We start from the raw sequence: 15,363 nt of genomic DNA on the forward strand, positions 1-15,363 counted from the left end.
CTAGAAGAACAGGATTTGCTGATACTGCTGGCAGGGAATTCATTCTACTAAAGATCAATAAAAATTGAAACATTTTTATTTCCATGATATGTAGGCAAAGTAGTCCGAGTCAAATAAAATCACACATTACCAGGCAGCACTGTGATAGCACGAGAGAATAACAGAAGACTACAGGAAGTTGGCTTTCTTTCAAAATCCCTTATTTGGAAAGGATCTTTGTGTATATCTAAGTACATGTTGCATTAGAAAATAACAGTGAATACTCTCATAGAAAGACAGCTCAGCTTTAGTAATGATGATTTAGCTCATGCAACATTTCTGTAATTAAGCAGCAGAATAGGTACCGCTCTTCTTTCAGGCCAGAAGTTCATGACATTAAACCCAAGTTAAAATAGAAAATGTAATAGAGTGGGATCAACATCCCCACTAACCAGCGCTACTGCCAGGTTCACTGGTGATACCAGCACTTCAGCAGATAAAACGGTTAAAGTAATGTTTAAAATCTATTCCAGTAGGTGGGTGAGAAATTCATGCTAGTGAGGAAATAGGAGTGTCAGGCCTATAACAGACTAACGATGAGAGAAGCTGGAATGTATTGTTAAAGAGATCTAGGAAAATAAACACACAAATAAATCAGGGGAAAAAAACCAGCTAGAAACACATTTAGACTAAAACAGTGTGGACAAAGAAGCAGCTTTGCAATGAGTATCCCTGGTTAAGCACTGAACCTCAGGCCAAAGATCTAATAAATCTGATATCCACAGAAACTACAAAAAGAAAACAGGGTAAAAAAACACTAAAGACATGCTCTTCAGCTTACACCATATATGTAAACAAGGTAGCAGAATACATAAATAACATGAAGTGGTGTCAGACAATCACAGGACAGTGGACACATACTGCTTATTTTTCTACCAAGTGAGAGTTAGCACTTGAGAGAATGTTTAATGAATTTCCAAACTGCCACTGAATTTTGAGAAAAGCATTGGGAGTTCCTAATCTGGTATCCAGCTTTTACACATCAAATACAAGAACAGACAGAAATACTGCTCCAGAGCCAAGTACAATGTATGTTGAGCCTCACGACTAGCCTGGAAGCTAGACCAAGGCTTGGGCTAGTTTTGCTTGCTGAAACAAGCTGCTGCTATTTGGCATTGAAGGGGAAAAAAAGAGGAAGAAAAAAAAAAAAAACCAGACAGAGTAAAAGGAAGGGATCAAAAAAGCAGCAAATGAAAACAGGGGAAAGGTTTTAGAGGCTGCAGTCTGTGGAGGGGTGGAAACTGTCTGAGGAGAGACAGTTGGTGGATTGAAGGAGCCAGACAGCTAACAGTGGGCAGGGAGCAGAAGGCAAAGCAGAATGCAGTTTTGCTGAAGCATTTTTGTATGTGTGGCTTCTTTCCATCTTTTCCTTCTGCTGAACTGAGATCATCACACTCTTTTGGAAGCCCAGCTTTTCTCTGAAGAAGGGTACAGAGTTCAGCCCACATGACATTTTGGTCTCTGAACGAGAGCCTTGAGGATTTACTAAACACACACCCCTTGATTTTTCCAGAAAGCACCTTTTTATTCCAAGTATCTGTATGTACAAATGTCAGTAGAACCCTGCATATCAGCTTCAGGCCTGTGGTAAATTAGGAGTTAAAATGCTGCTGTAAAGCAATTTTATCTCTGTGTTGGGCTGAGGCTGAAACTGAGTCATGTGTGCATATTTGGATACGTCACACCCTCTTGCTGTAGCAGACAAAGAACAAATTAGTTCCTTACCATAAACCTCATGCTTACAGGATGCTTCTGGAGGACAGATCAATCATTCTTTAGTCCCTTACAGAGGGGAAAAAGACCCCACAAAACGCCTCTTGAGATGAACTAGCGCAGCACCATTGTTCAGCTGGCTGGATTTCACACACTACAATGAAGATACTGTTTTTCACTGGACTGCTCTCTTTTACCTCCAGTCTTTGCACCACAGGTGAGTCCTCCTTTCTGTATCTATTCCATATTTTAGTCAATAACATGAACTTTTTCATAATGCTGTTGCTCTACCAGCTGCAAACTTGAAATGAGTTGTACACGCATGTACCAGTTACAAAAAACTGCTCCAGGATGTCTCCTTTAAAGCTGATTTTTATTCTTTCATTTCAGTGACACCTTACCTCTGTCCATTATTTTCTATAAAAAATTTTGTTTAAGGGGACTTTCTGCACTTACTGAAGACACATCTTTTATCTAGTATTTTTGTAATGATACAATAATTTTAAACCTGTAGTGTCTTGTTTTACAACTTCATAGATGGTGTTATTAGAAGGAAATGCTCAGATGACTATTGTGATAAAAATAACTAAAGGAAATGATCAAATAATAAACCTGCCTAGAACTAAAAGTGTTTTCAAACCAAGCTCATTTTGAAAAGCTGGTATACATAAATATATATATATATATATGCACACACACACATATATATACATATATAAATATGTATTTATACCTATATCTATCTATCTACACACATGCCAGCTGATGCAGGCACATGTATGACTTTTAATGAGTGGTTAAAACTAGTTCTCTGGAGTAGCCATCAAAAAACTACTAAAAATTATTCATTCTGCTAATTATTATTTTAAAACATTCTACTGTAAATCTGGCAGTGAACACTAATAAAACTATTCTCTTTATTTTATTCAAATACGGAAAGGTAAAAAAGTCCAAAGATTTTCACCCATATGTCAGTTTGCTTCTGAATTCCAGTTTCATGGTCCATGCTGAAGGCTTTACAATTAATATTTTTGGATTAAAAGCAGCTAAGAAAATTTAAGTGACACAAATGCACAACTGTTTACTGTGAAAAATACATTTTACAACACAGCTTTAAAAAGCCTTTTGAACACATTTGTGCTTCATGTGAAGATGTCAATGTCTCTACAAATTTCTCTACTAAAGATTGAGGAACAGGTGTTAATAAAATAGTATTACTGTTTCTGCCCACATGCTGACAATATTTACTCACAGATAATTTTCCTGCTGCTTGAAAAGTTTTATTTACTTCCCAGTAAATTATATCTAACACCTGCCCAACCATTTGTTTTCAATTCTCAAGACATTGCCCTGCTCAGGTACAAGAACCTGAAAAGATCTGGTTTGCTTTAGTCAGAAGCCGAAGAATAACAATTTGACATGCGAGACCAAAAAACTAAGGGTAATTTCAGTTTTCTAATTTGAAAGTTTCAATCTGTGTTAGACTAGAAAGTGCTTTTTGCATCTTTTACAGTCATTCATTTCATACGTGAAGTGACTGGATAGTCATGGTGCTAGATCAAGCCTAAACAAAGACTGCTCATATGATGAATGACCAACATTCCTCCTACTGGGGAAAAAACCCTCCACTGGTCATAATCATTACAGAAGTGTCTGATGTTTTCAGTAGTCAGAGATTACTGAAAACACTCAAAATGCAGAAAGATCAGCTAACACTGCATTAATGATGAATTTTCAAGATTTGGTGTGAAATGATAAATAAAGACTGATGTACATTTGAACACCCAAGCAGAGGAGAATATCTCCAAATCTTTTAAACTTATATTGCTTCTCACGTAGAGATGGTTATATTTCTCTGCTCCTGAAGGTGAGTTATATTGTTAATACAGTAGTTTGTCCTTTTTAACAATTTTCACTTTATTTCTAAGCTTCAGAATTTTCACGGAATGGCTCTGCAATTAAAACAGTGTCTCTTATCAAAACTTTTCGTGGAATTTCAGCGAGAGACTATGATTACATCCCGCCTTATGCTATAGAAGGGGAAACAACAACCATCCATATCAGAGAAAACAAATGCACTTCAAAAAAGTCAAATGACTCCACGTTAACAGAAGTGAGCAACACCACGCTGGAGTACCTCACCAGCTCTCTGAGCACCAAACTAATACCTGCTGTCTACCTCAGTGCTCTTTTTTTGGGTGTACCATCTAATGCCATCACTCTGTGGATGCTCCTCTTCAGGATCCGCTCCGTGTGCACTGCTGTCCTCTACACAAACCTGGCTGTTTCAGACCTGCTCTTCTGCGTCATACTGCCCTTCAAAATAGCCTACCACATCAACGGGAACAACTGGATATTTGGGGAGACCATGTGTCGAGCGACCACAGCGGTGTTTTACGGCAACATGTACTGCTCCATTCTGCTGCTCACGTGCATCAGCGTCAGCCGCTACCTGGCCATCGTTCACCCCTTCACCTACAAGAGCCTCCCGAAGCGCGCCTACGCCATCACGGCCTGCGCTGCCGTGTGGGCCATCGTCTTCCTCTACATGCTCCCGCTTGCCATCATGCAGCAGAGCTATTATGTGAAGCAGCTGGACATTTATACCTGCCACGACGTGCACAGTGCCTGTGAAACTGTGTCTTCCTTCCAGTTCTACTACTACGTGTCCTTAGCTGTATTCGGGTTTTTACTACCGCTCACAACTATCGTGTTCTGCTATGTCTCGATTATACGAACACTCAAGACTCACGAATGGTTCTGGTATGTTAAAGTCAGTCTTTTGATTCTTACCATCTTTGCTATTTGCTTTGTGCCAAGCAATATTATCCTTATTATCCATCACATCAACTATTACTATTACAACACAGATAGGTTGTATTCTTTTTATCTAATTGCTTTATGTCTTAGCAGCCTAAACAGTTGTCTTGATCCTTTCCTTTATTTTCTGATGTCAAAAATTAGGAGTCAATCCAATATTTATCTGACAATGGTTAAAATATCCAGGGAAAAATGAATTTGTTACTGGAATTATGGTTTTGTATAGTACTAACACAGACAGCAACAAATCTCAGGTGCGATATTTATACTTCAAGTAAAATGGGTTAGAAAACACAATCTCAGTTAAATTTACTTCCTTCCACAGGAAGGAATATCTCCAAAAATACACTTCTCCAGCTCTAACTTTATTACGTGTGTTGCAACACCCTGTGTACCTAGATTCAGGGAAGTGGCTCTGCACCTCCATATCTTTCTGAGATCACTTTCTGGCCATGGAGAAACTGCCAGAGTATCAGTCACCATAGCCTCTAAACACTAGAAGAGGTGTCGTGTCAGCATCCAAAGAGCACTTCTAGGGCAATTCATGACACTTCAGGTTAGCTCTCAGCCAACAATCACTGTAGGAACAATGTTACAAAACCAAGATTTTGGCCTGGTGAAAATGCGAACAAGCACTTTCTACATGCCTGGGAGCAGTCAAGAGCAAGTACTGCCCCGGATGTTGGAAATACAGAGTCCCCATAGGTTCACATAACAGTAGGTCTACAGCCGTGGACACAGAACCTGACTCTTCCAAGGCTACCTCTCCCATGAGGCTGCTTAACCAGCTCTGCACTGGAGACTTGTTCTTCCACTTGGTCAGCGCCCGCACTTCCCTAACCCACAGGGATTGCTGGGAGCTAACCCTTATCAGTGTGAATCCAGGCATATATTACTCTTGCTTGGTAAGCAAAACACGGAAGCTATTTTGTAGTATTCTCTATTTCCACATCCTCACAGGAAATACCTACAGTGTTACAAATACTACAGCTAGTTACCACTGACTATTAGTAAAACAATGGGTCCATTTTTACCTTCACAGAAACTCAAAACCTACCTACATACTAAGTTCCTAGAAAATTACCTCAGTGGTTGTCATTTGAATTTGTAACTGCAGCATGTAAGTGAGGATGAATATGTTTTATGTTGTTTTGATAACAGTATTGTAAAAAAACTTCACTTAAATAAAATGAGTTGCACTGGAAAATGCCTCAAGGGAATTTGCAGCCTGGTGAGGGTCCCCTTTTTCTATTTCTCCTGGCTCTTAAATTAAGTTAGTTTTAATCCTGCCATTCCTTCAACATGCATAAGAACAATTTTCAAAGATAACTCTAAAATAATTCAAATATTACACAACTATTGAAAATATGTTTAGTTAGGTGAACCTAACTAAAACCTCTGTACCTATCACACAAAAAACGCTACAACCAAACATAGTAATTTGGTCCCTCTGTCAAATTTTCCAGTTATCCATGATATGCTCACTTAAGACAGGGTTTCTCTTCACTGGGACCTGAATACATTTGGCTTGAAAAGGCATTCAGAACTGTTAAAAGCTGTGGTTTATGATTTACAGGACAAAATGAGTTCCAGGTTTGTGTTTTCAGTTTCAAGCAAGGAACAAATAGGTCAGATCTGAGATAAGGACCTCAGATTATAAGGTTAATGTGTTCTGGCAGATTTGGGTGCAGACTCCCCCAGATCACCACAGCTATGGGGAAGTGACAGCAAGCTTTTTAGAATAAGTGAGTAGGTTTGACGCATATGTTTTTCCAGATGTTGGGGCAGGAAGTTTATAGGGAGATCTATCTGATCCTTGTAAATCAAATACTTCCTTTTACCACAGCTCACTCTTAAAACATGCTAAACACAAATTGTGACAGATCTGCTTTTTAAACAGGGATCAGAAAAAGTGGAAAATAGACAGTCTTCAGAAATTGCACTATCCTTACAATTGTGTTTGGATTTTTTTCAAGGAAATATCAATTGAAATCATATTTTTACCTAAAGAATTGTCATATCTATGATTGATCACTGTAAAGAGGAAGTATGCATCTGAGTGTTTCTTTTGGGAGCACTGTGTCTTGTTCTCTTCTGAAACAGCAGCAACACTGCTTTTCACAGAGAAGGTGCTCTAAGTAGTTGCCAAAAGACTGCAAAACCAAAATAGCTCAGAAGAAAAAGGCCAGCTGAAGTCTCTGGACTTCTGGAACATCAAAAATCTTATGAAGAGAAGACTTCAAAGAGATTCTACAAATTTTGTTCCAAAATTTGAAACACTCATTTGTTTCCTAAGAGTACATTCACACCAGGACAGGAGTAGGCATCAGGCTTGCATCTGGGAGCACTGGGGCAGCTGGCAGGAGTGAGTCAGGGTAGGACAGCTGTGTGCAGGCACCTGTGGGCTGTAGGTCAGTGCCTTGGGGACATCCTGGCTCACTGTGCACACACATGGCATGCCTTGGGTCAGCACAGTGCAGCCAGCACCCTCACTGTGCACCAGTGACTGACCCCAGCCCATCCAGGACAGATGAAGTCAGAGTGCACGAAACCCTCCCCAACACACATGGCGAGAGAGAAGGCTTTTCAGCACTGACGGCTCAGTGAAACAAGCCCTTACCTGGGAACCCTGGTGAGAAAATTGATTTGTGCAAACACCTTTCCCAAGTTCTGACAACATGGTTTCTCAGCAGGTACCCCAGGTGAGGTGACACAAATGCTGGAAGACACTTTACAAGCCAATGTTTGCAGACTTTCCCTAATCCACCATGTTACCTCAGGGACATACTGTGTGAATTTTAATTGAGTTCTCCAGACACTGGACATTTTAAGTGCTGTGCTCGTAGCTTTACTTAACCTTGTGTTCAGTCACATCCTGCAAGCTGTTGGGCTGATCTTTGTTTATGCTTCCCTGAGCTGTAATGCTAACCAGGCCACTGCTTTTGGGGAAGCAGATAGCAACATCCAGTTGAGATAGGTTTAAACTGAAGGCACATGCAAAACTGTCAGCTTGTTATTGCATGATAAAGCTGTGAAAGAAATATATACAATACTCCACTATAATAAAACAACATCAGCAAAGGAGATGCCTCAAAATACTTCCCGAAGATTTGTTAAATAACATCATAATTGTGACTTCTTTCTGGCAAAAACCTCACTTTCCATCCATAGTGTAGCTATCTGCCTGACACAGTCCTATAACTGTATCCCCATACAAATTCCTGAGTATTGCTGCTGCCTGTATTTTATAATAGCTGCAGCAATCTAGGAGAATTAAAGTAAGTGAGATTACAGCAGTAGTAAGACATATGCAGAAAATATCTTAATTTTAATACATTGAGAATTAATCCATTTTGCCAGTCAGAATAAGTTATAGTGCAAAATTACGTAGTGCCAGTTTGTTGTCACTGGCTTATTTACAGCCTCACTGGGCAAAGATAATGCAAATATCAGGGAACCAGGACAGGGACACAGAAGCAAGTGAAAAGAATTGGCATTTCAATTCTCAGGGAGAACAACAGTAAATATTCTAACCTTGCATTTTTGTGCTTTGGCATGGTGCAGAACATCCTGATAATGCCTTGCATTTACTGGTCTCACATCTTGCAGCTTGGCTGTGGGCAATAGCAGGGCTTCTAGAGTTTTCTCAGGATTTCCTTGGTCAACTGCTTCATTAATGTGTCCAATTGCAATGATTCCTGTGAGACAGAAAAGTTATTAAAGATGCACTTATCAAAGAAAGTTGCAACTTTTCTGATATCACATACAGACAAAGCAGTAACGTGAAGAACAGAAAAATCACGAAACAAGAAGCAGAGGCAGCAACAGCAGCTGATTTAAAATTATTTTTGTTCTTATATACATTTGATGCTATACAACTTTCCTTCCTATCACAATTATTGATATATCTGGATAAAACTCTTCCTAAAAATCAAAATTATCCTTGACAAAAAAGGGAAAACAGATTTTTCTATTTTCTGGGAAGAAGCACCTACATGAAGCTTGAGAAAAAGTTGGGTGTCACATATTTATATGTTTAACATATTGGCTCACAGTGATGAAAGTTTTGTTTTCAAGTGATTTCAGACCACATTGGTTGAAACCCTGATTTGGACAAATACATATATACCGCACTCCCAGCTACAGCATTACATAGCAACTTAACCTCATTTCTTGCAATTTCTCTGGAAATAACCAATGTAACAATGCTGACCAGTGGCACTCAGTACTTCAGTCAGGAAGGAAGGCCCAATGTATTTAATAAAACCTTTAACTCATTTTCTTCAGACTAGGCCCAATAGTTTCAAATCAATTTCCTCCTGCCCCTAAACAGTACTGAAATGCACTGCTTGTAGTCCCTAAAGAGGACCACAGAAAGACATCAGTCAAGGGTTTCACCATCACCTGTGAGGGATGACATCCCTGCTCCCACTGGCTCATCCCTCAACAAGTGTCTCCAGACCCACCACAACGCACCTGGCAAGGTCACAGATCCACATCATCATAAGGCTTGGGGAATGAGCAGTTTGTCCAAAGTGGTCCAAAACAGGGACTATGCAGATATGGGAACTTGCTTAAAGAAACAGTGGCCTCCCTTCTTCCTCTTCTCTCTGCCCATCTGCCCCCTCTAAACACTCCCAGGCAGAGGCCAGTGTCACTGAGAGTAAGAGCAGCTCTTTTGGTATTGAAGACTTTCACTGCTACTGCAAGGTCCTTTCCAACTCCTAACAAGTGCAGGGGTTCAGACAAAAAAAGTGACTCTGCCAGTCAAATAAACTGCTCAGCACCACACCTTGTCAGAGGGTACACATTGCAAGCAAGCTGTGAGGATCCATGGCAACCCCTGGACTAGATTTAGGAAGCAATAATCCAGCCAGTTTTAGAAATTCTGCAATACAAAATTTCCCTTACCGGTAGGAAACAGCAGCATGCAGGACACTAACGGCAGTCCAGGAAGGGCCAGAACAGCCTGTGTCTTACAAAGGCTCTCAAAGTGCACTGAGACTGTTTCTGAAATGGCAGGCAGTCTGAAAGCTGCCTCTTCCTGCTCCAGCAATCTTGGCATAACTCGATAGCCTCAAATTTCTACATACGGTGAAAGAATTTTGGTGCTTTAACTTTTTTGAGGCCCAAATGACCAGCTGTTACATTTAATATAACGCCACCCTCTTATGGCAAAACACTTACATTCAGCTTCAAAAATAAACTCTAAATCCATTCACATGAGAACCCATGGGCACAAGAAGCTACTTGTCTGAGAGGAAATCAAGTTACCCAAAAGGAAAGCAAGACAGATAGTTGCATTGTCTGACTGCTTACTGACTCCTTTGTGAAAAACAATCACTTGGAATAATTTACACATTAAAACACACTTTTCAATGGAACACCACTTGTAATTTCCTCCCCTATCTCCCAATATGTTCTTTTCTTACAACTGCAAAATCCCCAAAGTGAGACCATCCAGGGCTGGAAGACACTGCCAAGCAGGCAGAACCATAGCATTTTTAACACTGCAGAAGGCAGGCACCCTGTGATATCCTTCAGCCTTCTGAAACAAACAGGAATATTTCAAGGACATTCAAAGATCATCAGGGCTTTCAAAAATTTGTAATACTCTTTCAAAAATTTGTAATTTCTCTTTTCAGGAGTGTCTGAATGAGGCCACTCAGTTCATAGATTTACATACCAAAGACCTGACTATGACCTCTGTGGGCAATGTGGAGGAAGAATTACTTACTTTCATTTTCTTCTTGAATTTGCATATTAACCATGTCAATGCAGTTCTGGATATCATTCCAGCTTAAATAATCTTGGCCTTGAGATGAAGCCTCTGACTTAATAGACAATAGTGTATCAGCATAACTATAAGAAGATATAAAATACATAAGTGTATTTCATATATAAGATAAAGTGCCATAAAAATTAGTCAGATGTATCAGCCATCATTTAATGACTAGTATTTTTTTCCAATGACTCAATTTCAGGCAAACTCAGCTCTTGGCAGAAATTACACAGACATGCAAGCTGCCTGTTCTACACATGCATTTCAGGATTTGAAGAGATGGCCCTGTAATTCAGAGAACTTTTCTTGGTTATGTGGCATGATGGCAATACATACACATACATACAACTTGCTGTGGTGCAACAGATAAATGTGGGGAAAATTACAGTCAGCTTCTTGTTCTATGAAACTATTGCTGACACTAATTCAAAGACCAGAATTTCAGTCAGTAGTATCACGCAGCAGCATCCCTTGCTACCTCCATGAGGAAGATAATGAACCATGGGCAAGGGACTTCAAAAAAAAATTATGCCCCTGTTCCCACAACTCAAGATAGTCCAAGCACAGGCTCTGTAGCCTGTGTCTACTCTTCCTAGAAAGCTCACAGATCAAATAAGCTGGAAACCTTCCCAGTGGCACAAATTCATGTGTATATAAGTTAAATAATTTTCCCAAACTAAGCACAGAACTGCTACAGTATGTCAGATAAAACACATCTTCTATTTCCATCAGAAGCCTGAGGAACGAATGCCTGGCAGAAAAAAAAATTAAAATAGAAGAGATTCATAATTTCCTAATCTGATTTGTCTTTCCAGCATCTGTGTTTAAAGGATTTCTGGAGCTGGAGAATGTGTATCACTTTAATTGCTGCAAACAAGGCTACACTCCATTAATTTACCTGCTGTATTTTAAAATCTTATGTATTATTCAGGAATTAGTCCCACTACAGGTTTTGTGAGTTGACAGCTTTTTAAAAAATAATTAAACTTTATATTTGATAGGGTCCAATATTTACTTTATTAAGTTCTCAAAAATCTCCAAACAACTAGAGCTACTAGAATCTAGTAACTGATTCTATAAACATTCTCCACAACATTCACAGTTTTGGAGACCTATGACATATTTCTCCTAAATTCTCTCTTCCAGGAAACATATTCCAAACAAGTCCATCCCTTCTGATAGAAAGCCATTGGACAGCATCTCCCTCAATGAAGTTTTTCTAGCTCTACTACATCTCTTCTGGTAAAGTCAGAGCTTCCTGTGATATTCAACATATGGTTGGCAGCACAGGTTAACATAATGGCGTAATAAAATTTTATTTAGTTGTCAAGTCCAGCTAGTTCCTGCTGTTTCATCTGTGTTTACTGACAGTGTAATCTAAAGATTGGGTCAGCAACATCACCAGAAATGCTGCATTTGGGACACTCTGGGGCCATTTCTGCATCTTCATAACATTGCTTCTCTTGCTCACAAGCACCACCTCACATCAGGAGAGGCAAAGTAGCAGATTAGTTTCGCTCCATTTTATGTCATTTTTCTCTCTCACCAAAATTAGAGCCTCTTATTCCTCATCTGACCGCCTTCCTTCTGGCTTTGAGATGCCCAGCAAGGGCCACTCTCAGATTCGTGTCCCCTGACGGCCTAGTCAAGATCTTCAGCTTCTGTGGTCCCTTTTGCCTACTAATGCCTTCCAGAAGCATGTGGAGGCTTCCACTGCCTGTGCCAAGAGACAGGAACTGGTCCACATTCCCATGCTCTCCATTGCATGCTGGGGGCACAGGTCTCTTCTGTTGCCTAATTTTTTATTGATAGACAGGACAGCAACTGCAGTAACAGCTCCTCTGTGGTAAGTCAGGCAAGTGACAAGCAAGCAGCTGGCAGCCAAGTGAAGGCTAAAATGTAATGTTGAACATATGTTTTTGCCACAGCATTGTATTCACTTTTCTACCAAGCAAAAAAGGGCTTGGCTGTGGCTCAAGAGATCACCTGGACCTTGAGGCATTAAACACTATCTCATTCCAAAGACCATCTTTCAGAATTGCAGAATGGTTAGTGATTAACAGTTTCCAGCTACAGTTGTTTCAGTTTTTAGAGTCTGCAAAAATCCTTGTAAGATATTCGTGTTTGCTTTCTGAGGATATTTTCCCTGCAACTCACATGTCTACAGCCTTCAAGACTGCGTTATCGCTTATATTTAGATTCAACTAGTACAGCAATTGTCACACTCTCCCTTATTAATTTAATCCACAGATGTTTATCTTGCAGCTCTTTCAACTTCACAGCCACAACACAGGACAGCCCACCCAAAAAAAAATCCCACTTATTTTTTTTTAGAAATTGCCAAGTCTCATCCAGACAAGACAAAATGAACCTTTACCGTTGCAAGTTTTCCTCTTCCAGATTATTGAAGCCAAGGCATGGGTTTCTGAGATGATTTTTTATCATTAGGATGTCCTTATTTTCCAAGGTCTGGTTTAGCAACACAACAGCTGACAACATTTCTACTGCAATAGACAGTTCATCATGTGCCAGGTAGTTCTGTAGGACAATAATGTACTGCAGTCAGAAAGCTAAATAAGCAGTGTAACAGATTTGAGTTACACACTCTAGATACCATCAAGGAGATGGGCTTGATTTAAGAAGCCTGAAAGTTTCCTAGTCACAGGCATGCCAGACTGATACAACAGTGGTGGTGAAGCTCAGTGAGTTTCTATGTTCCACCCAGTCTTCCTTTCCTTCTTTTGCCCCACAATCTCATCTCTTCTGATCTTACTCATAACAGGGGATTACTTTTCTACACAATATATAAACTAGAGTTAGTCCTCATTAAGAGCATGCAGCAATTAAAAAAAGTCAGTTGATTTGTTGCAACACAAGAGCTCAGCCAGACTGAAGTGTGGCAAGAAACAAACTCTGCAATTAAATATTGCCTTTTCAACAAAAATAATTCATGCAATACATAACACCATGGCAAGAGAATTATGTCTGATTTTACACAACATCATGCTATGTTTGTGCTCTCTCATGGTCTGGCTACACAACATCAATGAGCAGGTTGTAAGCTTTTCACTCTTACCACAGCATTCTGTTGTTGGAGGTTGAACAGCTCAGTCTGATAGACAGCAGCAGCAAATGAGTGAACAACAGGCAGCTGTGCCTCGGGTTTCATCAGTGCAACCAGTGTTTTACTAGGATCACAGTTACGAATTGCTGTATTGATATTGTCAACCGCTATAAGTTCTAAAGAACAGCAGGGAAAAAAGCTTATTAATTTTCATATGCTGTTTGCTCTTCATGCCTTGTAAATGTCAACTAGGTTATTATAAAGAATATAGTTTTCTGTCATAAGAGAAAAACCCATTTTTGTGTAATGATATGACTGCTGAATGTTGCAGAAACCGTCTCTGTTCAAAGGTATTGAGCAAATAATTGACTGGAGGACTTGAAAATTTCTGGACTTTTAGAAATGAGAGACTGCTTATTGCACCTCTAACACAAAACAAGGAGCTGACCCCACCCTAGCACAGAAAAAATGTAACTCCTCCTGGGTGTGCTTGCAGCAGGTACTGCTGTGTATGTCAGCACCTTTGTCTTGCTTCATCCCAAATGCTCCCTTCCTTTTGCACCACATTTCCTGGCTCACCTCTTCCTTTGGCAGGATCTAATTGAGCTAGCTAAAACAGGCCAGTACCTGAAGTACCAACAGCATTATTAGTGTCTATTTCAGGAGGCTGGTGGAAATCAGCCAAATGTGTTAGAGGGATGGGACTTTCTACCAGAAAATTAGTAGCTGAACTCATGAAAAACCACAGGCTGTGGTTTCTAGAACTTCCTCTGCATGCCAACACCTGTTTGCTTTTCTGCCAGTGTGGAAGATGAGTCCTTACAGGCACTGCCATCTAGAAATGAATCCCTTTGCTACAGCTCAGTTTTTAATTTAAACAGGCAAATAGAGGAATATGGGACTATGAGTGTAAACCTTTTCAGTACCTCAACAACTTGCCTGTTTTGCATTTTGCTGGACTGACTTTGTCAGGGGTTTGAAGCCCAGCAGAAAAATGCTGAAAAACACTTCCCACTTGGGCAACTGCAGAAGCATTACAACATCCCTCAGCTTAGTCACTGGCACCACAATTGCACACCTGGAGGAGCCATCTCTGAAGACACCCAGGCCGGGACACACCCAGGAATAAATTGTACAAGGCACCACTCTGGTCTGGCAGAAAGGGAAGCAACCTTGAAGGCTAGAGCACATGTGGCCAAGTGAAGAACAGCAATTATGCAAATGCCTTTTCCATCAATAAGCTCCACTGCTCTACCTTATCACATGGCTTTTCTGTGTACTGTTAACCCAGGGAACATTTTTAATTACCACTGATTGCCCAAATCTAAGACAAGACTTGTACAGAAGACAGCATCCACAGTTCATGTATACAGCAACACTCAGAGCTTATTATACAAAACAAAGTCTTTGAAAACCTTTTGGCCAGGCCCACGTAAAAAGCCCCTCACCTCTTAATTTAATTTTCTCTGAAGCAGAGTCATATGGGGCCATGTTGTCCCTGAAGATTGTCTCTATTGGCTATTCCTAAAGTTAGAAACCAGGAAAGGCTCTCACAGCTACAGTATGCATACATGCTTTTTTAAAGAAAAAAGTAAAGAGGAAAGGAGTCAAGGCCCACTAATGGACTAGACTAGTTCTGCAGCCAATAACCAAGCTACTGACTTCTAGTTTTGAAACCCAGCATGCAAATTGCCAAACATATTTTACATTGCTCACAGTCCTATAACAAAAGCCACTATTTTTTTTCTTCTCAAGCCAAACAGAAGAACTAAGTTACTCTCCAGATTGCTGTTAATGCTTTTCACACATCATATTTTCTTCTTCCTTTCCTTTATCAAAAGGTAACTCTTTCAGAGAAAGTACTCCTCACCATGACTAATTAATCTGAAACAGGCTAACATTTAAGGTATAAAGTCAAATTTATCTTTTGACTTAAGCTGACCTT

The 15,363-nt window shown here is 40.0% G+C and overlaps 2 protein-coding genes across 5 annotated transcripts in view; one reads left to right on the top strand and one right to left on the bottom strand.

The window, feature by feature from the left end:
• The window catches only part of IQGAP2 (IQ motif containing GTPase activating protein 2), a 122,828-nt gene that overhangs the window by 28,615 nt on the left and 78,850 nt on the right, over window positions 1-15,363 (bottom strand). The window contains exons 12-15 of the mRNA XM_041414630.1: window positions 13,431-13,594; window positions 12,732-12,892; window positions 10,310-10,434; window positions 8,107-8,270 (exon numbers count right to left, since the gene is read on the bottom strand). Of these exons, the coding sequence (XP_041270564.1) occupies window positions 8,107-8,270; window positions 10,310-10,434; window positions 12,732-12,892; window positions 13,431-13,594 (614 nt within the window). The remainder of the gene's footprint in view (window positions 1-8,106; window positions 8,271-10,309; window positions 10,435-12,731; window positions 12,893-13,430; window positions 13,595-15,363) is intronic.
• Window positions 1,760-12,724, top strand: F2RL2 (coagulation factor II thrombin receptor like 2). Of its 4 annotated transcripts, XM_041414635.1 has the most exons (3): window positions 1,760-1,969; window positions 3,681-4,515; window positions 11,501-12,724. In XM_041414635.1, exons 1-3 carry the CDS (start codon window positions 1,912-1,914, stop codon window positions 11,598-11,600), a joined length of 993 nt encoding a protein of 330 aa, XP_041270569.1. In that variant the 5' UTR covers window positions 1,760-1,911; the 3' UTR covers window positions 11,601-12,724. The 4 variants fall into 4 exon arrangements, with proteins under 4 accessions (XP_041270569.1, XP_041270565.1, XP_041270566.1 ...); XM_041414631.1 differs by lacking the exon at window positions 11,501-12,724 and having other exon boundaries at window positions 3,681-5,815; XM_041414632.1 differs by lacking the exon at window positions 11,501-12,724 and having other exon boundaries at window positions 3,687-5,815.

Source organism: Onychostruthus taczanowskii, unplaced genomic scaffold (genome assembly GCF_017590055.1).
Source record: "Onychostruthus taczanowskii isolate IOZ18803 unplaced genomic scaffold, ASM1759005v1 scaffold46, whole genome shotgun sequence".
Lineage (NCBI taxonomy): Eukaryota > Metazoa > Chordata > Aves > Passeriformes > Passeridae > Onychostruthus > Onychostruthus taczanowskii.

What these genes read in the sequence shown, in the direction of transcription:
- F2RL2 (XM_041414631.1), top strand. Translation starts at nt 1,912, where the DNA reads ATGAAGATACTGTTTTTCACTGGACTGCTCTCTTTTACCTCCAGTCTT. An exon ending in CTCCAGTCTTTGCACCACAG is followed by an intron (nt 1,970 to 3,680) that starts GTGAGTCCTCCT and finishes TTTATTTCTAAG; the next exon opens with CTTCAGAATTTTCACGGAAT.